The sequence below is a fragment of the Mustela putorius genome, unplaced genomic scaffold, assembly GCF_011764305.1.
Source record: "Mustela putorius furo isolate JIRA1106 unplaced genomic scaffold, ASM1176430v1.1 tig00003854_pilon_pilon_pilon, whole genome shotgun sequence".
NCBI lineage: Eukaryota > Metazoa > Chordata > Mammalia > Carnivora > Mustelidae > Mustela > Mustela putorius.
In genome coordinates, this window is record NW_025422006.1 from 3,951,284 (window position 1) to 3,970,130 (window position 18,847).

The 18,847-nt window shown below is 37.7% G+C and overlaps 1 protein-coding gene across 5 annotated transcripts in view; it reads left to right on the forward strand.

Moving 5' to 3' along the window:
- Positions 1-18,847, forward strand: part of RFX3 (regulatory factor X3) — a 287,619-nt gene that overhangs the window by 191,964 nt on the left and 76,808 nt on the right. For 4 of the 5 annotated variants that reach the window (XM_045065031.1, XM_004766195.3, XM_004766198.3 and 1 more), the window contains one exon: positions 14,481-14,555. The exons of the other annotated variant lie outside the window; for it this stretch is intronic. In XM_045065031.1, coding sequence (XP_044920966.1) covers positions 14,481-14,555 — 75 coding nt within the window. The remainder of the gene's footprint in view (positions 1-14,480; positions 14,556-18,847) is intronic. 5 annotated transcript variants of the gene reach the window in all.

Consider the following 18,847-nt stretch of genomic DNA (forward strand, 5'->3'; position numbering starts at 1 on the left):
TACAGTCAGCTAATTCAGTTAATGTGAAACAGATTAAGTTTTGAGTTCTTGGGAACACGAGAACTTTACTCAGTTCATGGGTAGCAAGGTTTGTTGCCATGGTTCTCAGAAGAATTGCCTTGACTCTCTCTTGCACTTGACTTGAGTCTATACAGAAATCCTTCTATCTAAATTTAGTAGGAATAACTTCTGGCTCAAAGAAAAGTTTATTTCAATGTGCAAACCCAGTTCCCAAGATACGCCAACAGAAACAAAATGATCATTTCAAATTGAAGCCATTGCTAAGAAGAATAAACAGTGCTTGAAATATTTTCTTACCTATCTAATATTTAGTATATAACCATTTTTCTTATACTAGAAAGATCTCTGAGTGATTAATGGAAAATTTGCATTCGAGCAAATGATTCCCTTCAGTTCTATAACTTTAAATGACAAAACATTTACATTACGTGTTTTAGTATTTGATCTTTGCACTATAAAAGTTTTCAGATTTCAAGTTACATAGAAATACCAGAATTTTCTGAAAGATTATGATGGCAATATATACAATTTTATTTTATGACTATATATTATAACATAAACTACTAATATTCAGATTTGGTCAAGATACTATTTTTCCTTTTACTGTATTTTATTATTTGATTATTGGAGTTGTGTGTATAATTCATATGCACATACACACATATATACATATATGTTTTTATTTATATAAATATGTATACACACAGTAATAGACATTTCCTGCTGGTAGTATTAATAATTTTCAAAAAGAGTAATATTTTTAATGGAACATCGCTGGACATGAGTTAGCTAAGTTACTACTTGAATAAATGTTTTATATTTTATTAAATTAATAATGCTAGGGATCTGTTTATTGTTAATATTTCAGTGGCATGTGGATATTAATACGGAGGAGTTAGCTTCAGTCACAACTCTGAGCTCATCATACTTTGATATTTCTCCTGATTGCATCACCATGATGTTTCCTTGTGTGTCTTCATTCATTTAAAACTCTTACTTTCCTGGGGCACCTGGGTAGCTTGGTGGTTCAGTGTCTGCCTTTGGTTTAGGTCAGTTTCTCAAGGTCCTGGAATCGAGCCCCACCTCGGGCTCCTTGCTCAGTGGGGAGCCTGCTTCTCCCTCTGCTCCCCCTCCGAAATAAATAAATAAATAATTTTTTAAAAACACCTCTTATTTTTCTTCATTATCGTTCTGTGGAACCACATCATTTGCAGAATTTTGGAACTTGAACCCAATTTGCATTTGAGAATCAAAACCTTGTGATTGTAGTTAGTGGTATTTTTGTGCTCATCGCAACATAGTTTATTTTATACCAGACTTTATAATAATTAGCCATTTAAGAAGCTTTATTTACTTACTTCTCCATAAAGTAACATTTGTGTTCTTATAATTAGACGGTTATTTATGGAGGGTTTTTTTTTTCTTCTTGTTAACTAAATAAGATTACATTAATCATTTTTTAGGCTGTGATATGAAAGCTAATTTTTATACCTTTCTATATATATATTTAGTATATATTTAGTAATTATATATGTTAAATGGCTCTTGCTAAAAGTAGATCCCACCCAGAGACACAAGGAAAATGTGTTGAAACTAATATTGTTTATATCTCTCCCTCTTTTGATTAATGTAAAACACCGTCATTTCTTTCAGTTGCCTGGGAGGGAATTTGAATGTCCGTCTCCTGCTATATAAGTCAAAGTCTGGCCTTTCTTGTGTAATTACAGAAACTTAAGCTTTGTTTAAAAGTTAGAGATGCTTTTATTTCTTTATTCTTGGGTTACATGTTATGGATTCAGTGTAAGGTGAATTCATCCATTCATCTTTTCTTTTTTTCTGAAAAGATGAATGGATGGGGAGCCCGGCTGTGTCTGTCAGTAGAGCACATACTCTTGATCTCAGGGTTGTAAGTTCGAGCCCCACGTTGGGTGTAGAGATTACTTAAGAAAAAAAGAAAACAGGTGAATGAAGGTGGTTAGTCCCTCCGCAAAATGCTTTTGCCCTTCTTATTCCTTTACTGGGATGGTCCCAGCGGCCATTTATTCTGTTTTTATTAATTTGTGTATGTGCATTAGTTACGTATTCTTAAGTAATACGAGTGGAAAGATCTAGGAGTGTGCGTGATGGCTGTCCTCCTGACACTGTTCTCAGGCTTGCGTCCAGGTTTTTGAGTCATGCTAGAGATATTCTGTGAATAGAAGAGCAGAATGTCTCTCCCTGTCTCTTTCTCTGTCTCTCTACTGGTCATTATGTTTTTTAAAAATACAAATAGTAATTTAAAAATACTACATCTTGCTTGTTTTTCACCTAACAGTGTATCTCAGAGATTCTTTTTCACATCGGCCCTGGAAGGCCTTCTTATATTTGTGGGAAATGACTGTTACAGAAGGTGGCAGACTGCCCATCTCTCATACCAAAGTGGGAAAAAAATAATGTTGGATTCTGGGTTATGGCTATATAGAGGTAGAAAAGCAAAATAGTCACCTGAGATGAAAATATCTGTTTAATTATCATACGTAAAAATATGCTTGGAAGAAAATCTTTTAATTTAAAAGTGTGCATAAATTATGCATACATCAGTTTTATGTAGTTCATATATTACAGAAATAATCATTCCTCTTTTAAATAATTTTCTTAGTCTTCCAGTCAGTCTCCGTGAGAAGAATAAAAACAAAAACAAAACACTTCTCCTCTTATTTTGGCAGAAACACGTATGTCCATTACGATCCTAGCATTTTCTGTTTTCCCGTGCCCTGTTTTCTCTAGGCCAGCTGGGGCCCTCACATGAATCTCCTCAGAGAGAGTCCCACGGAATCTTCTGTTTCCTGTACTGAATCCTAAACTGAGTGAAGGTTCTGGGACCTCATTTTCCAAGCACTTAATACAATGGGACTTTGAATGACTGGTGGTCTCCATCACTGTATCTCTGCTCCATTCCGCCGTTGCTCAGTTCCACTCTGCTCCAGCCTTGAAGCGGATAAGATCTAGAAGCCGTAATTTTGCGGTTAAGGCTCCAAGACATTCCACTCCTAGAAATCCTGATAAACTGGAAGGTTAAGACAAACAATGACAGAGGCCTTCAGCCTCTCCTGAGCATAGCTGACGGGTTCTCCTGAATTTCTAAAGCCAAGTGTAATGAGTTATTCTAATTTTTAGCCGTTTCCTAGTGAAATGGGGTTTCAGAACACAGGGTGTTGTAAACATGCCAGAAAGGGCTATATTCTATTTCCTGCGATGTCTAGATTAGGCAGGTTTCATGTTGGTAAATTCTGCTTAATGAATATAGAAATAAGCAATGTTCCAGGTGATCTCTTGTATAACTTTTGCTTTATCCTTGTATTTATAAGTCACTTGTCCAATTAATTTACTAGTTTGAAACTACTCTAGATTTTGAGGGAGGAAAAAAAATTACTCATGTTTCACTACTGGAGACCAGGTAATTCCAGCTAAAATACGAAATGGCTTGGTGACAAATTAAAATACAGGAGTCATTGGGGGCACCTAGGTGGCTCAGTGGGTTAAAGCCTCTGCCTTCTGCTCAGGTCATGATCCCAGGGTCATGGGATCCAGCCCCGCATCGGACTGTCTGCTCAGAGGGGAGCCTGCTTCCTCCTCTCTCTCTCTCTCTGCCTGTCTCTCTGCCTCCTTGTGATCTGTCAAATAAATAAAATCTTAAATAAATAAAATAAAATACAGGAGTCATTGTGAAGACCATACAATTTTTTATTTCATTTTTATTTTAATTCCAGTATGGTTGGCCTACAGTGTTATGTTAGTTTCAAGTGTTCAACATTGTGATTCACCGAGTCCAGACATCACCATCCGCTCATCACAGCACATGCTTCAAACCCATCCGCTGTTTCCCAGCTCCCTACCGAACTCCCCTCTGGTCACTGTCAGTTTGCACTCTATAGTTGAGTCCATTTCTTGGTTTGTTTCTCTCTTTTTCCTCTTTGCTCTTTGGTTTGTTTCTTAAATTCCACATATGAGTGGAATCGAAATTTCGAACAGTATGTACCTTTCTGTCTGACTTATTTTGCTTAGTATTAACCTCTAGCTCCATCCATGTTGTCGCAAATGGCAAGATTTCATTCTTTTTTGTGGCTGAGTAATATTCCATTGCTTATGTATACCACATCTTTTTAATCCATTCATCTATCAGAGGACACTGGGGCTGTTTCCATTATCTGGGCTCTTATAAATAATGCTGCAGTAGACAGGGGTGCATGTATCCCTTTGAATTAGTGGGGTTTTTTTTTTTGTTGTCGTTGTATTTTGGGGGTAAACACCCAGTATTACGATTACTGCATCATAGGGTAGTTAGGCCCATAAGATTTTAATACTGACTGTTCCGCTGGCTCATGTTTTTTCATTTAATGAGGGAAAATACAACACAAAGCCTCTGACCAATTACCAATTTTCAATGAGAGAAAATCTCTCCATGTTCCCCTGTTTATCAGTTCATCCTCCAAAAGTATGTGATTTGATTACTGTCTCCTCAGCATGCATAACTACAGTTGTGTTTACTAGCCCCAAGATTACCTGGATTCTTTCAAAACTTCGCTATTGTGTTTGATAATAGCTATTGGAGCCCATAAATTTCACTGGCTAGGACTTTTGTAATCTACTTGTAGAATGTTAGAAATAATTTTACACATTTACTTTAAATTTACTACTTAAAAGTTTTAGTACCTTTCCTTCCCATCTGCCTTATAGGAAAGGAAGATGTCGGGGTTTTAATCATGCTTCCAAAATTACAAGAAAGATGTAGTTAGATAAGAAAAAGAGAACGGGAAAATAGAACGGAGATAAAGAGCTCAGCATTGCAGTTAAAATTGTATACCTGATAAGAACCATGAGCAGCAGATGAAAAACCATAACAACTAGTAAGAGAATTTAGTAAAATTAATGTTTAATGAAATCAGTAGCTTTTCTAGATGCAAATGACAGTAGTTAGAAAATATTATGGAAGCCACGGTCTCATTTATTATCAATTTAAACCACACCATGTAGTAAACTAACAATATATGTACGAGGTCCAGCTGCTAAATAGAACTTTAAAATTCCTAAAGCCTGAAGAGACGTTTGCGTGAGTGAAAAAGAAGTTTCAGTATCACACATTTTGAATCTTCCTAAAATAGCTTTAATATTTCAATATGAACCCAATCCAAAAACCAATAGATTTTCTTCTTTTTACAAGAAAGGCTGTTTATATAAATAAACATGCAAGAACAGTGAAGGAAATTTTGTCAAAAGAGAAATAATGGAGAGTAGAGTAGGGTGTTAACAGCCTTACAATTTGATCCAAACATATTGTAAAATTAGAGTAATTCAAACAGGATTGTTGGCACGTGAATAGATCCGTGTAGACCAGTCGTGGACTAGAGACCCTAAACAGGCTGAGTGAGTGTAGAATATCGCGCATGATAAAGGTAGTATTGCCTATCGGTGGAGATGAAATGTCAATAAATGATGTTTGGCACGACTGGATTACTGTTTAGGAAAGAAAAGTAGATGGGTTCCATCCATTAACTCCTTATACAAAAATTAATTTTACTTGGTTGGAAAAAACACATTCTATCATTATCCTTTGATAGTGGTGAAGTATGATGTAAAATCCAGAAGCTACAAAGAATATCTCTTAAAAAAGCAACTCCATAAAGGGGAAGTGTTCCAGTGACAAAAACCACAGGAAATAAAGGCAACAATGAAACAACCTGGCATAAAGTTTTGAGACATTATATCTGAAGAACTAATGGGTTTAATGTATAGACCACTGTTATAAATCCATGAGGAAAATGAAAAAGACCAAAAAATGCCGCAAGTATATGAATGAGCACCCCGCTGAAAAGGAAATGAACAATAAAGCACAAAGAGAGACTGTTGTTCATCTCTCACACAGGTGAAGCTGGAAAAGTCAGTCAGCCTTGCCAGGGGCGCAAGAAACCAGCCCTCTGTCTTGCTGTTGAGAGGAATCTAACTATGGCACAGACAGGAGTAGAGAGTGCTATGGAAATTTTTATAAAAATGGAAAATACATCTATCCTTTGACCCCAAGAGTGTACTTCTAGTAATTTACCCCAGTGACAATACGCTTGCATATGTGAAATGCTGCGCGAACATGAACAACCATATTCATGGGATAGTTCTTTATCACAGAATTGAGAGTTCTTTATAACAGAATTGGGGAAAGGCTAATTGTCCATCAGCAGGGAAATAGTTAAATAAATTTTGGTGCGTTTGTTAATTCAGTGGGATTTTATACAGCCGGTCAAGGAGGAGGCAGGATGTGTGCAGACGCAAGTGGACGTAGAGGAGACACATAGATCGAGACCTAGAAAGACGGAAAGATCTCCATCCATATTGTTAAGGGAAAAGGCAAGAGGTAATGTGTGCATGCTTAAATAGAAACATACATTTGCATATGCTTATATAAGCACAAAGATATCTCCAGAAGAATGCATGAAGGAACAAAAAAAAAAAAAACATGGAGACATGTGAATACATTATCTATTTGAAAAAGGTGATTTACTATTTGCAAAAATCTCAAGCAAGCCCTTGATGATTATACAGTGTCTGTATCTGGTCGTGTTTCCCGAATGCCTACAGCTGACACAACCCTTCCTTTACGAGCCCAGTGTAAAGACTGCTGATGAGGTGTCACAATTCAGGTGAAGTCATGTTCCTGGAAGAAGTCCTCCTTTATTAGACTGTGGGAAGTTCAGAGAACAGAAACTGGCATTAAATTCAGTAAAGATCTTTGGATCCACTCTTATTCAGTGGTTTGGAGCGGAAGTGAATGTTTTGTGTTTGTGTTCATGTACTTGGAGTCTGGATTAGTTTCTTTAATCATTCACTCAGACATTTATGGAGCCAGCAGTGTGGACCAGGCACGTGCTTCTGGGAGTATAAAAGGTTTACCATATGGGTACCAGAGCCAGTTCTGGCATACCAGAAAGCTGCCTAATCCTCGAAGGCAAAAATGGAAATCCACAAATAGCCTCCAGACTTCTTTAAAGCGGTTACTTTCACTTTTCTCTCTTACCACATTATTTTTTAAAATCACAAATGTTAATGTGTTATACATTGATTAATTTTAGATTCACCAAAATTTTATCTTTGGATTATATGTAGCTCATATAAATTGCAAAACTGCCTCAAGGTAGGATTGGATTGGGTGGGAAGAGAGTGAAAGAGAAGCAAAAATCCAAATAATACTTAGACTTCAAAATTGCTCTTTAAGTAGAGTTCCCGAGCACCATTATAGGAATGAATGCCCATTCTCTCCCTGCTTACTCTCCCTAAAATAGTAAGTGCGGTCTGACCCTGACAAAGAAGAAAAATGTTGACACTCTTTTACTGCCATGTTTCTCCAACTTAGTGTGCCTTCTCTGGGGGCCTTCTCTGGGGGCATTGATTAAATACATCCCTGGACGGAGCCCTCCCCCACTCCCCCACCCCCGGGGCTATTGATTCAGTGTGGGAAGGGGTCCAAGACTTGCATTTCTTTTTTTTTTCTACTTTTAGTGGATGTATTATTATTATTATTATTAAATTATGAGAGTTCAAACGTGCGTTTTATTTTTTTAATTTAATTCTTTTTCAGTGTTCCAAAATTCATCACTTATGCACCACACCCAGTGCTCCATGCAATCCGTGCCCTCCTTAATACCCACCAGCAGGCTCACCCAACCTTCCACCCCCCTCCCGTCCAAAACCCGCAGTTTGTTTCTCAGAGTCCACAGTCTCTCACGTTTTGTCTCCCCCTCCGATTTGCATTTCTTACAAGTGCCCTGGTGACTCCTATCATACTGATCCAGGACCACCACGCTTGGAGGAATCCTCTGTTTTAGTGATTATGCAGATGAAATACCAAGTGAACATGTGCTTTAGTACTCAGAATAATCTGCAAAAGGCAGATTTGAAATCTTATATATTGGAAAATGTAAACTTGGCTTTAAAGCCTATCACTTAATTCTAACCCAGCAGGTTCCCGAAGGGTAATTCTAGCCCTGAGTACTTAGGGAATCGATGTCTCAAAAACAGTTTCATTGTCACACACTGATAATGCTGGTCTTTTGGGTCCCAGTGAGGGCGGGAGGGATGTGGGCTGTACAGAGTGATCAGAGGAACCAAACCAGCAGTCTTGGTTTCAATCCACCAACTTAAGTCAAATATTCTCAGAACACATTCAATTTATGCAAGGTTTTTTTTACCCCAATTTTTTTTTTCCTCATAAATATTTCAGAATAGCTTCAGGTGGTACAAAACTGCCAAAACTTCATGTTGAAAGCGAAACAATTTAAATTTTTTCTCTAGATGTCATAAAATTATGTGAATGGAGAAGATTTTATATAGTTAGGCATTTGCAAGACCTAAAACTTCTTTGCTCTAAATGCCTAGGCATGGAAGATTAAGATCTCATCATTCTTTCCTCTGATGTTCCTGGTTGGAGGGCTTCCTGTAGGAAGCCCCTCTGACCCACCCCAGCCATCCCCCCCCACATACACCAGGAGACTGTCATTTCTATCAGATAAATGTGGTGACTACGTGTTCATGTTGGTCAACACAGTTAGCTTTTCTGAACCAAAGCCACCAAGTAGAAACATTTCTGACTTGACCTCAGATGCAAACAAAATGTGAAGTCTTAAGAGTTCAGGGGAGTAATTACCCCAAAGAAAATTTCCAGTCTCGTGTATTCTCTTGATTGGGTTTCTCTAAAGAAAAGGAAAAAAACAAAAACAAAAACAAACTGTGTTAATTGGTGAGATTAATACAGTAACCTGTATGGAAATAAAAAAGGGAATTATTATACATTAAAGATAACTTTTTGTGATGATTAAAATGTGACTACCCATTTAGAAGCTTAGGTTGCCTTTAACTAGATCACTTTGAAATCATTTTCAAGTAATATTTGTCAATCATATTTAAACCCTTTCCCATTAGAAAGTAATTTCCTTGTAAACCATTTAGAAATTGATAATTTTGCCAGCCACTCCCTAGAAGTTTCATTTGATATATTTGATATTTTGATTTCAAATATTCCATGACTGATATTTATGTTGTATTTGCATAAAATGGAAATGATATTGAACCTTGAGGGATAAGTCTTGTATTCTAGTCTCTTATTTAATACCTGTGCAATCTCAAAAAATCCCTCAATCCCAGAGAACCTCAGTTTTCTAATCTGTGAAAAGGAGATAATATTGCTTGCTTTCCCCACTTCTCAAAGTTGCTGTGAAGATCGCAAGAGAATTAATGGAAAAAAGGCTTTATAAACCATAAAATATTATAGTATTACTTCAGTTTTTAAATCACTTTCACAGTTCTAGAAAGGAAATAGTTTCTACCAAGAGACCAGTTTTAATTATAGTGGTAGTTGAATATATCAATCTTGACCTTTATTCTTTAAAATAGATTATAAAGCCATTTCAGAGTCAAGAGAATGTGCCTTGACCTATAAAAACAATGAATAAGGTGATATAATTATTCTTTTTCCTTCTGCCTTATTAGCATGTAATGGAATGACTGGTTGATATTTACATTAAGAGAGAGCCCTAATTGTCCACAACGTGATACCCTATTTGAGTCATGTGCAGGTCTACATAAATGGATGTATAAATCACATGTCCAGGGGAGCCTCTTTTTTACCACATGTAACTTGTGCAAAAGACTTGTCACCCTTCACCCTTCAAGTCTCCCTCATTTCCAACTGCAATTTACCTTTTTGACATTACCTGCTGCCCCTGAATGAACCCTGTGCTCCAGCCAGCCTTGAGTACTTGTACCTGCAGTATCTGGCCGCGGTAGAGCTCTTATGAGGATTCTGTAGGAGAAAAAGCTGAGGTTTTCTCATCCTGCTGTCCAGAGCACAGTCCCTCAAAGCCTCTTTGTCCTTCCCTGTTCTCCCCACTCTGCCCGTTCTGTGCGCAGGTGACGACGTCTGTCGTCCCAGATCCCGACGTCCTGTAAACCTCCCTATCCCCCAGCGGAGCGCCTCAGCCTGGGAGCAAGTCTGCAAAACGAGGAGCCATCCTCTAATAATAAAAGGGCCATCCGTAATGTTATGGGAAAGAAACTACAAATGCCAATTGCAAATAATAATGGGAAATTATAAATAATGGGGAAAATGGGTTTTTTTCATATTTCATTTTTGTTCTTAAAAGTATTTGCTGCCTTAGAAGACGTATAGTATCGATCCCTTCTTTGAGGTTGGGAGAAGAGGTCACAATTGTATTTGCTGGACATCCAGACGCCATCTGAGTTCTCTTCTCTTCCCATGCTCTTTTCCTAAGGGCTTGGCTGGGACGTCCCTCTGAAGTTGAAGTCCTTTTCGGGACACTGATTCTTGGTTAGATACACCCAGGGTAGCCCTGGGTGGTTGGAGACCCTCTACCTGTCTTTGGTTCCCACAACGCACTAGCATTGTAGTGACTGGAAAAGAGTTTGCAGCCTGGGTTTGAGGCCATATGTTCATCATCCTGGGTATCTGCCCCCCATCAGATCATAGGTACCCTGTCCCCTTCCAGGCCTTCTTAGAGGGTTTGCTCTCTTTTTGTAGGAGCTCCACTGAGTTTTACGTATTGTTTTTTCTCTTACATATGAAATACAGCAGCTCCCCAGCCTCTTCTGAATTTCTAATCTTAACTCCTGAGAAATCAGGAAAGACTTTTGTCACTAGTGCAATCTGCTGTATTTGCTCTATGCTCTCAGAATAATAGTGGCTTAAGTCTTCCATACACCCCTGCGCACACATGCACACCTGTACATGTGTGTGCTCGCACACACACACACACACTCTGCCACACAAGACCTAAGGTTTGCTTATTGACATGTGGTCAAATTTTTATCACAGTTGTGATCATTGCCACTTCCTGTACCAGAAGCAAAGTCGTTGGCATAGTCTATGATTAGCCCTCCAGACTTAGTACGGGGTGTCTTTTGCCCAAGTGAAGGAAACTCATATACACCATTCCCTGATTTTCAGTCTCTGGAGAACTCAGCGTTTGGTTGGGGAAGCCAAGTGTTACACCTCTATTCATTTTAATCCTCCAGTGACTAATTCGCTGGTGACACAGTCCCAAACATTTTTTTAAAATATAGCCCTTTTCCTCTTTCTTTACCCAAATGAAGCTTCGGTAACAGCCAGACTCCCAGGGGTGCCTGCTCTCTGACGAAGTCTGATTTTTCTGAACTGTCTTCATGGCCAGTGACCCTCTCAGCAAGGTGCTCCACACAGTCCCCATTTTTCACACGATTCTCCGCAGTCGTTTGTCATATGACACACTGCAATGAGGTCTTTGCATCCTTCTGCTACCATGTGGTTGGAAAGAAATCTGGCCTGTGAGTGTAGCAAGTTCTCATTACCTGCGTGTTGACTCTTCGGACCTGGCCAGGCATTCCGTCGGGGCTGCCTCTGAGGCTTGGAGACCCCATGATTCCCAGAGCTGGAGAATGTCTCATTTGTCTCTCTCGCTTTTCTGCCCCCGAGGCCTGCCACTCTTCCAAGATTGCAGCAGCCTGTCTAAACACAGGGCAAAACCCTCTTCTTCCATTGCTGAAAATACGTCTGCAGGAGGGTGGAAGCAAAGTTTCCTGTCTTGGGCGGAGAACCACTCCCAGAGTCAAGTCCCCTTCTCCCCGGATCCCCGCATGAAGCTGTTGATTCTGGAGCGTTTTAAAATCATCCCTAGCATAGTGATGAGGATCTTCTTTTCTCTTCCAGAAAACTGATTTATCTAGGAAGTCTTCTGCCCGGATTGTCGGGAATGGATGGCGGTTTCTTACCTGCTCTGTCATACAGGGAGTTTCTTGACGTCACTCGCCCCAGTAATCCCACTTAGTGCCCTGAAAGCTTGTCTCTCCAGGCCAGATGTCTCATGTCGAATGGAGCATCCCACCACCTGATCTCAGAAGAGTTGCCGTAGCTTCTTATCTGATTGTGAGGCAATAGTCCAGGGTCACCTGAACCAGCCTAAACTCCCAAGCACCACGTATCCTAGAAATAGGTAATTGCCGAGAGGACATGTACACGCCTGGTGACTCAGTTTCAGGATGATAATTCAGTAAGAGCTATAACTGGGCACTGAACCTTAGTTCAGAGCATTGACTTTTCAAAAAATAACCTCCTGTATCATCATCGTCTAAAGCCTCACTGGTTTAAGGAAGAAATGGAAAATGCTTGTCTACCATGTCCACTTTGTAATGACCCAAAACAGTAACCACGAATTCTTTTAGTCATAAAGAAATTAAAATTGCTGGTTAATAAACCCACACAGACCTAGATTTTGCCATCATCACTACTGCAGTGACACCTCTGATCATTTTCACCTTTCAACTCAATGTGGAAAATCAGGCAATGCAGATCATTGTATTTTTATCTAGTAGACTGAAATCGAACCTCGAACTCTCGACACTCAAGCTAGAAAGAAAATGTGGGCATTGAAGCAAATTAGACTTTTGAGCGAATTCTTTCTTTTTTTTTTTTAAGATTTTATTTATTTGTTTGACAGACAGAGATCACAAGTAGGCAGAGAGGCAGGCAGAGAGGGTGGGGGGGAAGCAGGCGGGACTCGATTCCAGGACCCTGGGACCATGACCTGAGCTGAAGGCAGAGCCTGAGCCTAAGCCACCCAGGTGTCCCCTGAGCGAATTCTTCACAGAAGTGATCTAAAGTCATGTGAGGGTGAGGCTTTCCAGCTCTCTTTTTGTATATATGTGTTCTCTTTGCAAACAAGAACACTTAGGATGCCCTTTTAAGAGATGAGTACCGAGGTCCTTTGTAGTTCTGCTGTTCAACATTTTAGTAAAATGCTTGCTTACTCATTTCTCCGTACATTCACGTTGCTCTTTTGTAATGTGTGTTTTTTTCACTAGTACAATATCACCTTCTTCAGTTGGTTTTCAACTGAAAATCTACTACGTGACCATTCACCCAGCAAGGAGTGTTTTAGAAGCCAGGTTACTTAATTTTGTGATCTAAAAGAAACTAACAGTGAAACAAATCATATTACGTAGTCTTATGAATTGTTATAATCTCTATTTTAAGAATATGTTTTTCTATAATTTCTAGTCTAACATTTTTGTCAGTTTTATATCTTATTAACTCAAGCAAGGGAGGCAGAACCAGTAACTTGTGGAAATAACATAAAATAGAATTAAAGCTATTAAGTTCCCAAGTTGCTTAGAAGAAAATTGGATCTAATGCTGATGTAATTGAGACTGGACATTCTGTGGGTAAAGTTCCACCAGGAAGCAATTGGGACGTTGATGGGGGAGAAAACTTCGCTGTGGACATTGCCAACCATCATTTTTGAGTTGGTGGGGGGACACGGTATGTGAGAATTTCAAGGCATCATTAATTTCCGTAACCTCTGTAAACTAGAAGTAAGTCAACTACATTTGAAAACACCTAAGTGTTCTTTATAGGTGCTTCTACTGATGTGCTGATTTGATCACACGGTAGAAATAAAAGTAACGAAATCAGTTTTCTCTCTTACATAATGTGATTTTTAAATTTAACTTCAGTTAATGTTGTTAACATAGCCAAGTAACCAAATAGAGTGTGTTCAGAACCTGATTTGACAGTACGTGCCCTAGCACTGGGAGTGAGAGATAGACATCTTTTGCTGTGAGGTTATCAAGAGTGCATCCCGTGTATTTTAGGCACCTGCTCCTTAGTTCAGGTGCTATGATTGCTCATGGTATGCTGAGATTACATGGTATAAAACTGTTTCTGTGGTTGTCCTTTTCTTTGTTGACTCTGAATTATTTTCTCTTTTATGTTCCATTTCTGCTGTCATTTCTAATAGCTCTGCCTCACCACCACTTCCTAAAATATAACACAGGGGCCATGATTACATCGTAGTGTTTGTTCATACTAATGACCCTCCATTTCCAAGTTTTAATACAGGGTTAAGAGAGGAATGGATAGAGTTAGTAGCTTTTGAATACTAATGAAAGGGTCTTTGTACATTTGCATTAAAATACTAATGCATGTTAAACACAGAATCTGCAGGGTAATTTTTCTTCCATGACAAAATAGAGCAAATATTAAATACTCTGTGAAAGACTGTTTAGAAAGAGAGCGGTTACTAGCCCACATCTTGAACTCTGAAAGTCAAGAATGTTTTCTCATAACTAGAAAGAAACCACTGGAGTTCCTGCTCTTCAGGCCTCCATTCTGATCATCATTACAGAATGTTCCAGAAAAAAAGAAAGGAAAAAAAAAAAGAGGTGTACTTTTTGCGATCGGGCTTATCATTAGCGTGCCTATTTTTTTTTTTTTATTCTCTGGGGGTGGGGCGGGCAGGTGGGGGAGAGACACATTTAGGTAAGAGCTGTTCATTAGCCACCATTGAAGAAGAAATTGAACTTTAGAGAATCTATCAAAAATTCTCTGGTGAGCCTTTTATTACTATCTTGTCTTGAGCCCTTTTTTTAATGACATCTATTATCAGATTGAAATGGCGATTGAGACGCTGCAAAAGTCTGACGGTCTGTCCACTCACAGAAGCTCTCTCCTCAACAGCCATGTAAGTTGCCTCTTCTTCATGTAAACTAATCTCTTGCTTGTTCTGCATGTGTTGCTTGCTTCTAAATGCTTGTTTTATTTATTGACTTGTTTATTTTGCTTCTTAACCTTTCTCTCTCAGCGCCCTATGATCTCTGTATTCCTTCATGGCTATTTTGTACAGCAGAATATCTAAAAGAAACAAACAAACAAAAACCCCAAGTGGAGCCCCTAATATACTGCTTTACTAGGTTTTTGTGCTGTTTTGGTACAGATGTAACATTTCCAGTTCATACCAAGCTGCCATTTACTTGTGAGAGTTAATTAATGGGGATTTTCAATATTTAAAGTTTTCTGGTTTGATATTATTGATTGTCTGTGAAGCAAATGCTTGTGACCCGCATCTCTGTGTCCGAAGCAGGCAGATGGTCGTGTCTGCTTGTATGCCCAGTAGTATTCTGTACGTGGAAAAAGATGATTAATACCAAACCGAGTGGTAAACTGTCTGAAGATGATTTCTTTACCAGTAAGACTGTTTAAGGTGGGCAGGAAACAGTGACCTAGATGGGCTCAGGTCCTGAGACCTACAGAAAAATGAAACTGGGCCAAGAGAAGAAGGGAGACTCTAGATAAGCCATAAATTGATACGAATTGTGATTAAATAGGATCACTGTTATTATTTCTTGATGCTTTTACCTGTTACCAGATGCAGCCATCACTGTAACACTGGTAAGTCTGAGAAGATGAAGGACAGTTTTGTGATACTATGAACACTTTCAAATTTCAGATTTGGGGGAACTGATGGAAATTCTGATTAAAAACTATTTTGTTGCCATAATTTCTGAATATATGGGAAAAAGTAAATAGAGCTGTGACTTACATCTGTTTTATATAGATCTTCTGCTAAATTAATATCAATGACAATACACTAAGTTAGTTTTCCCTCCCAACTTCTAATGTATTCTTAAACTGAGAAATAAGTTGTTATAATTTTTGAATTCTTCCCCATATTTTGTGAGTGAAAAGTCTAAAATTGGATCACCCAACTGAAATGAGATATTTTTTCAGTAAACCTAAAACTTTTAGTTCACAGATAATATTTTCACTGTACTTTTTAAATAATTGACTTTTCAAAGACTTAAATTTTATATTCCAGCTCAGCACTAAATACTTCCATGTCTTTTACACATGTGTTTTTAGATGAATATTGTGTGTTCTTTCTATTTCAAGGGGTTGTATTATGGCAAATAAAAACAGGTTAGCCAGTTTGGAGAATGCCTGCAATTCTGGTAAAAAGTATAGGTTGTAAATTTTGAAATAATGTATGTTTTGGCCTTTCTTTTTGAAACAGTTTAAGGAATGTGATTTTTTACCTCCGTCTGAAAATTTATGTGCAGTAAAAAATGTCACTCTTTATATGTTTCATCAGTATATCCCTACGGTGTTAGCATGAATTTGTAGTTGTGTATAAAGACTGGTTTAATTTACACTGTTAGGGGTTTTTTTGGGGGGAGGGGGTAATGACTTAACTGGCGTTTGTGTTTTGAAAATGGCAAGTAAAAATGTTTTTTACTTTTAGTAAAAAATGTACAGGAACATAAGAAAAACAAATAAACAGCTGAAGTCAACAGTTAACTTTCTGAACTGTCAGACTTCTAAGAAATTGTGTTTTTGTTATTTAATTCATATCTTATTTCACTTGAATTATGCAATTTAGTAAAATATGTGCTGTGTATAATTTTAACTTGGATTACCAATATTTATTAGTATTCCATGACTAATAATGTAGGTATAAGAACATGGAGGGCTTTTTTGGTATATTTTTGTTGATTTGTTGGAAACTCTTCAGATATTTGGGGATTCTTTGAGATTTTTATTCTCTTGTAAAACTTACAAAATAATATTTAATGTTAACAAACGTGTGGTTTAAGCTGCACAAACAAGAAAAAAATGTTTGTTACTGTGTGGCTTCATGCTTTTTGTTACATAGCACGGTAGCCCTTCCATAGTGTTGTCTAACTGCCAGAGACATTTCAGTATATATACACGGTGGTACACACACACACACACACACACACACACACAGAGTATATAGATAAATGTTGCAAATACAGTGATAATCTCCCTCTAGATGTTCTGATTTGTTTTGTTACACCTCTGAGGTAGTTAAATTCATTTAAAGCACATTTACAGTCAAGTCTTCACAAATACAAATGATTCTACAGATCGTATAGAAACTGTAAAGGAAGGATCTTGTCTCTGCTGTTCACTCAGGCTTCTCCCTGAACACATAACAATAATCCTGTTGTTTTTCTGTCCTTGGAAAGTTAGTGATGCTCCTAATTTTTGTTAGGTTAATCTAAACAACTGGAAAAGCTACTGCATGTGTTCTAGTTGATAACCACCTGCTAAGGGCATTTTAAAATCAGTTGACTTAATTGGTGATGTTCACTTGTAAAGAAAAATTTTAGTGGAAAAGTTTTTAAAAAATATATCCTTAATATCTTAAATGTCAGTAAACTGTAAGTTACCTTTATCCCTCACTATATAGGACATAATATAGATCCATTTGAGGTTTGTGGAATTCTTTAAAATGGACATGAATCCCAACTTCATGATGATACTTCCCTGACCTCTCAGTTACTACAGAGGATCGATTTCATTAGGCCAGAAATTAGGAGAACTGATCAATAATATGTGTCCCATATTTAGTAGTTTTAGAAGAGGCATGTTAATCATGATTTTTGAGCAGAAAGTCTATTTCACTCTATTTTAGAATATGGGATAGAAGGGGTTTCCCATTTTCCCTTTACACATTTGATTATTCACAGTAACTCAGAAAATTCTTCTTACGGTCAAACAAAGAAATTATCTCCTGTCCGTAGACTCCAACATGATGGCTTTGTGTTTGTTTTTTTTTTCTTTCTTTCTTTCTTTCTTTCTTCCTTCCTTCCTTCCTTCCTTTCTTTTTTCTGTGTCCCCTTTTCAGGGTATCCTTAGGAGTATTTAGTACTGCTATTCCGTTTTTATCATTATCTTCCTTTTATCCTCCAGGTTGAAATGCATATGATGCATATATACTCCTCAGTTTCATACCCTGTATAGTACCCCACTCAGAAACTGAGTATAGTTACATTGAGTGGCATGTTTCTTTTCTAGTATTGTCAATATTTGCATAATGGCAATTATTTTGGTAGTAACACCATGCAAGCAGAGAGTACATACAGACTGACAAGTTGAAGTCCCAGGAGAGTGAGGACTTCATACGTTTTGTCCTCTGAGGCATCCCTGGTGCCTAGAAGAGTGGCTGGTACATGGTAGAAGTTTCCCAAGTATTTCCTAAATGGATGAACATAAACAAGTAGTAGAAGGGAACAGACTTTATCTTACCTTCAGTATTCTCCATACCTTTGCCTGTCATATGTTCGTTTATTTGGGAACTCATGCATGCATTTTTTTGTTATCAAGTATGCTTCTATCGGTTTGTTTCTGAACAGTATTGGCATAAAGCAGCCTTTTCCCTGCATAGAATTTGTGAGAAAGAGTATATGAGGCTTCTATCACTGCCACATGGGCAACCTTCCATTTAAGAGTAGACAACTTCGTTTCTCTCCCAAATAATCTCATCCTTCAAAAAAAAAAAAAAAATCATAACCAAGGGAGATATCACTCATTTCCTTATATTTTAGAATGGTACTTTTGATTTAGCTTTATGGAATTCACTGTATTAGTATAGTATTAGTATAATACATTTTTAATTAAATACTTTTATTTCCAAATCTTCTGTATGTGAGGATGCAGTGGGGCTTAATGATGTATATCGTCTGCCTACAACAAAGTAGACAGTCATTGCAGACCGAAGTTTATTTTGTACTTCTTCTTAGTGGTAACTAATATAAATTGGCACTTAATGATTATTTTGTACCCGATGTGAGATATTTTAGATTGCATATTTGAACACAGGAATGTTCTTAAACTAATTGTTCCCACTTTCCACAAAATGTTCTTGAACTTGTGCATTAAAAAAAAAAAATCCATCTAAAGCATATAAAAAGCATCAGGCATTTATTTTTTATACTTTTTAAATCTAGCAAGTTGTTTTATGATTTTTGCTGGTTTTAGCTACTTAAATATATTCAGCTCAAAGCAAACCCTTGTTTTGTACTCACTTTCCCTTGACTTTGCTGTATTGTAAATATAAGTTATGACAGAAATAAGACCTGTCAAAATGCATATCATCAATGAACTGAACTTAAAATGAATCCTAATGGATAATAATCCATCTGGGGGAAAAATGCCAAATGTTACATTTAG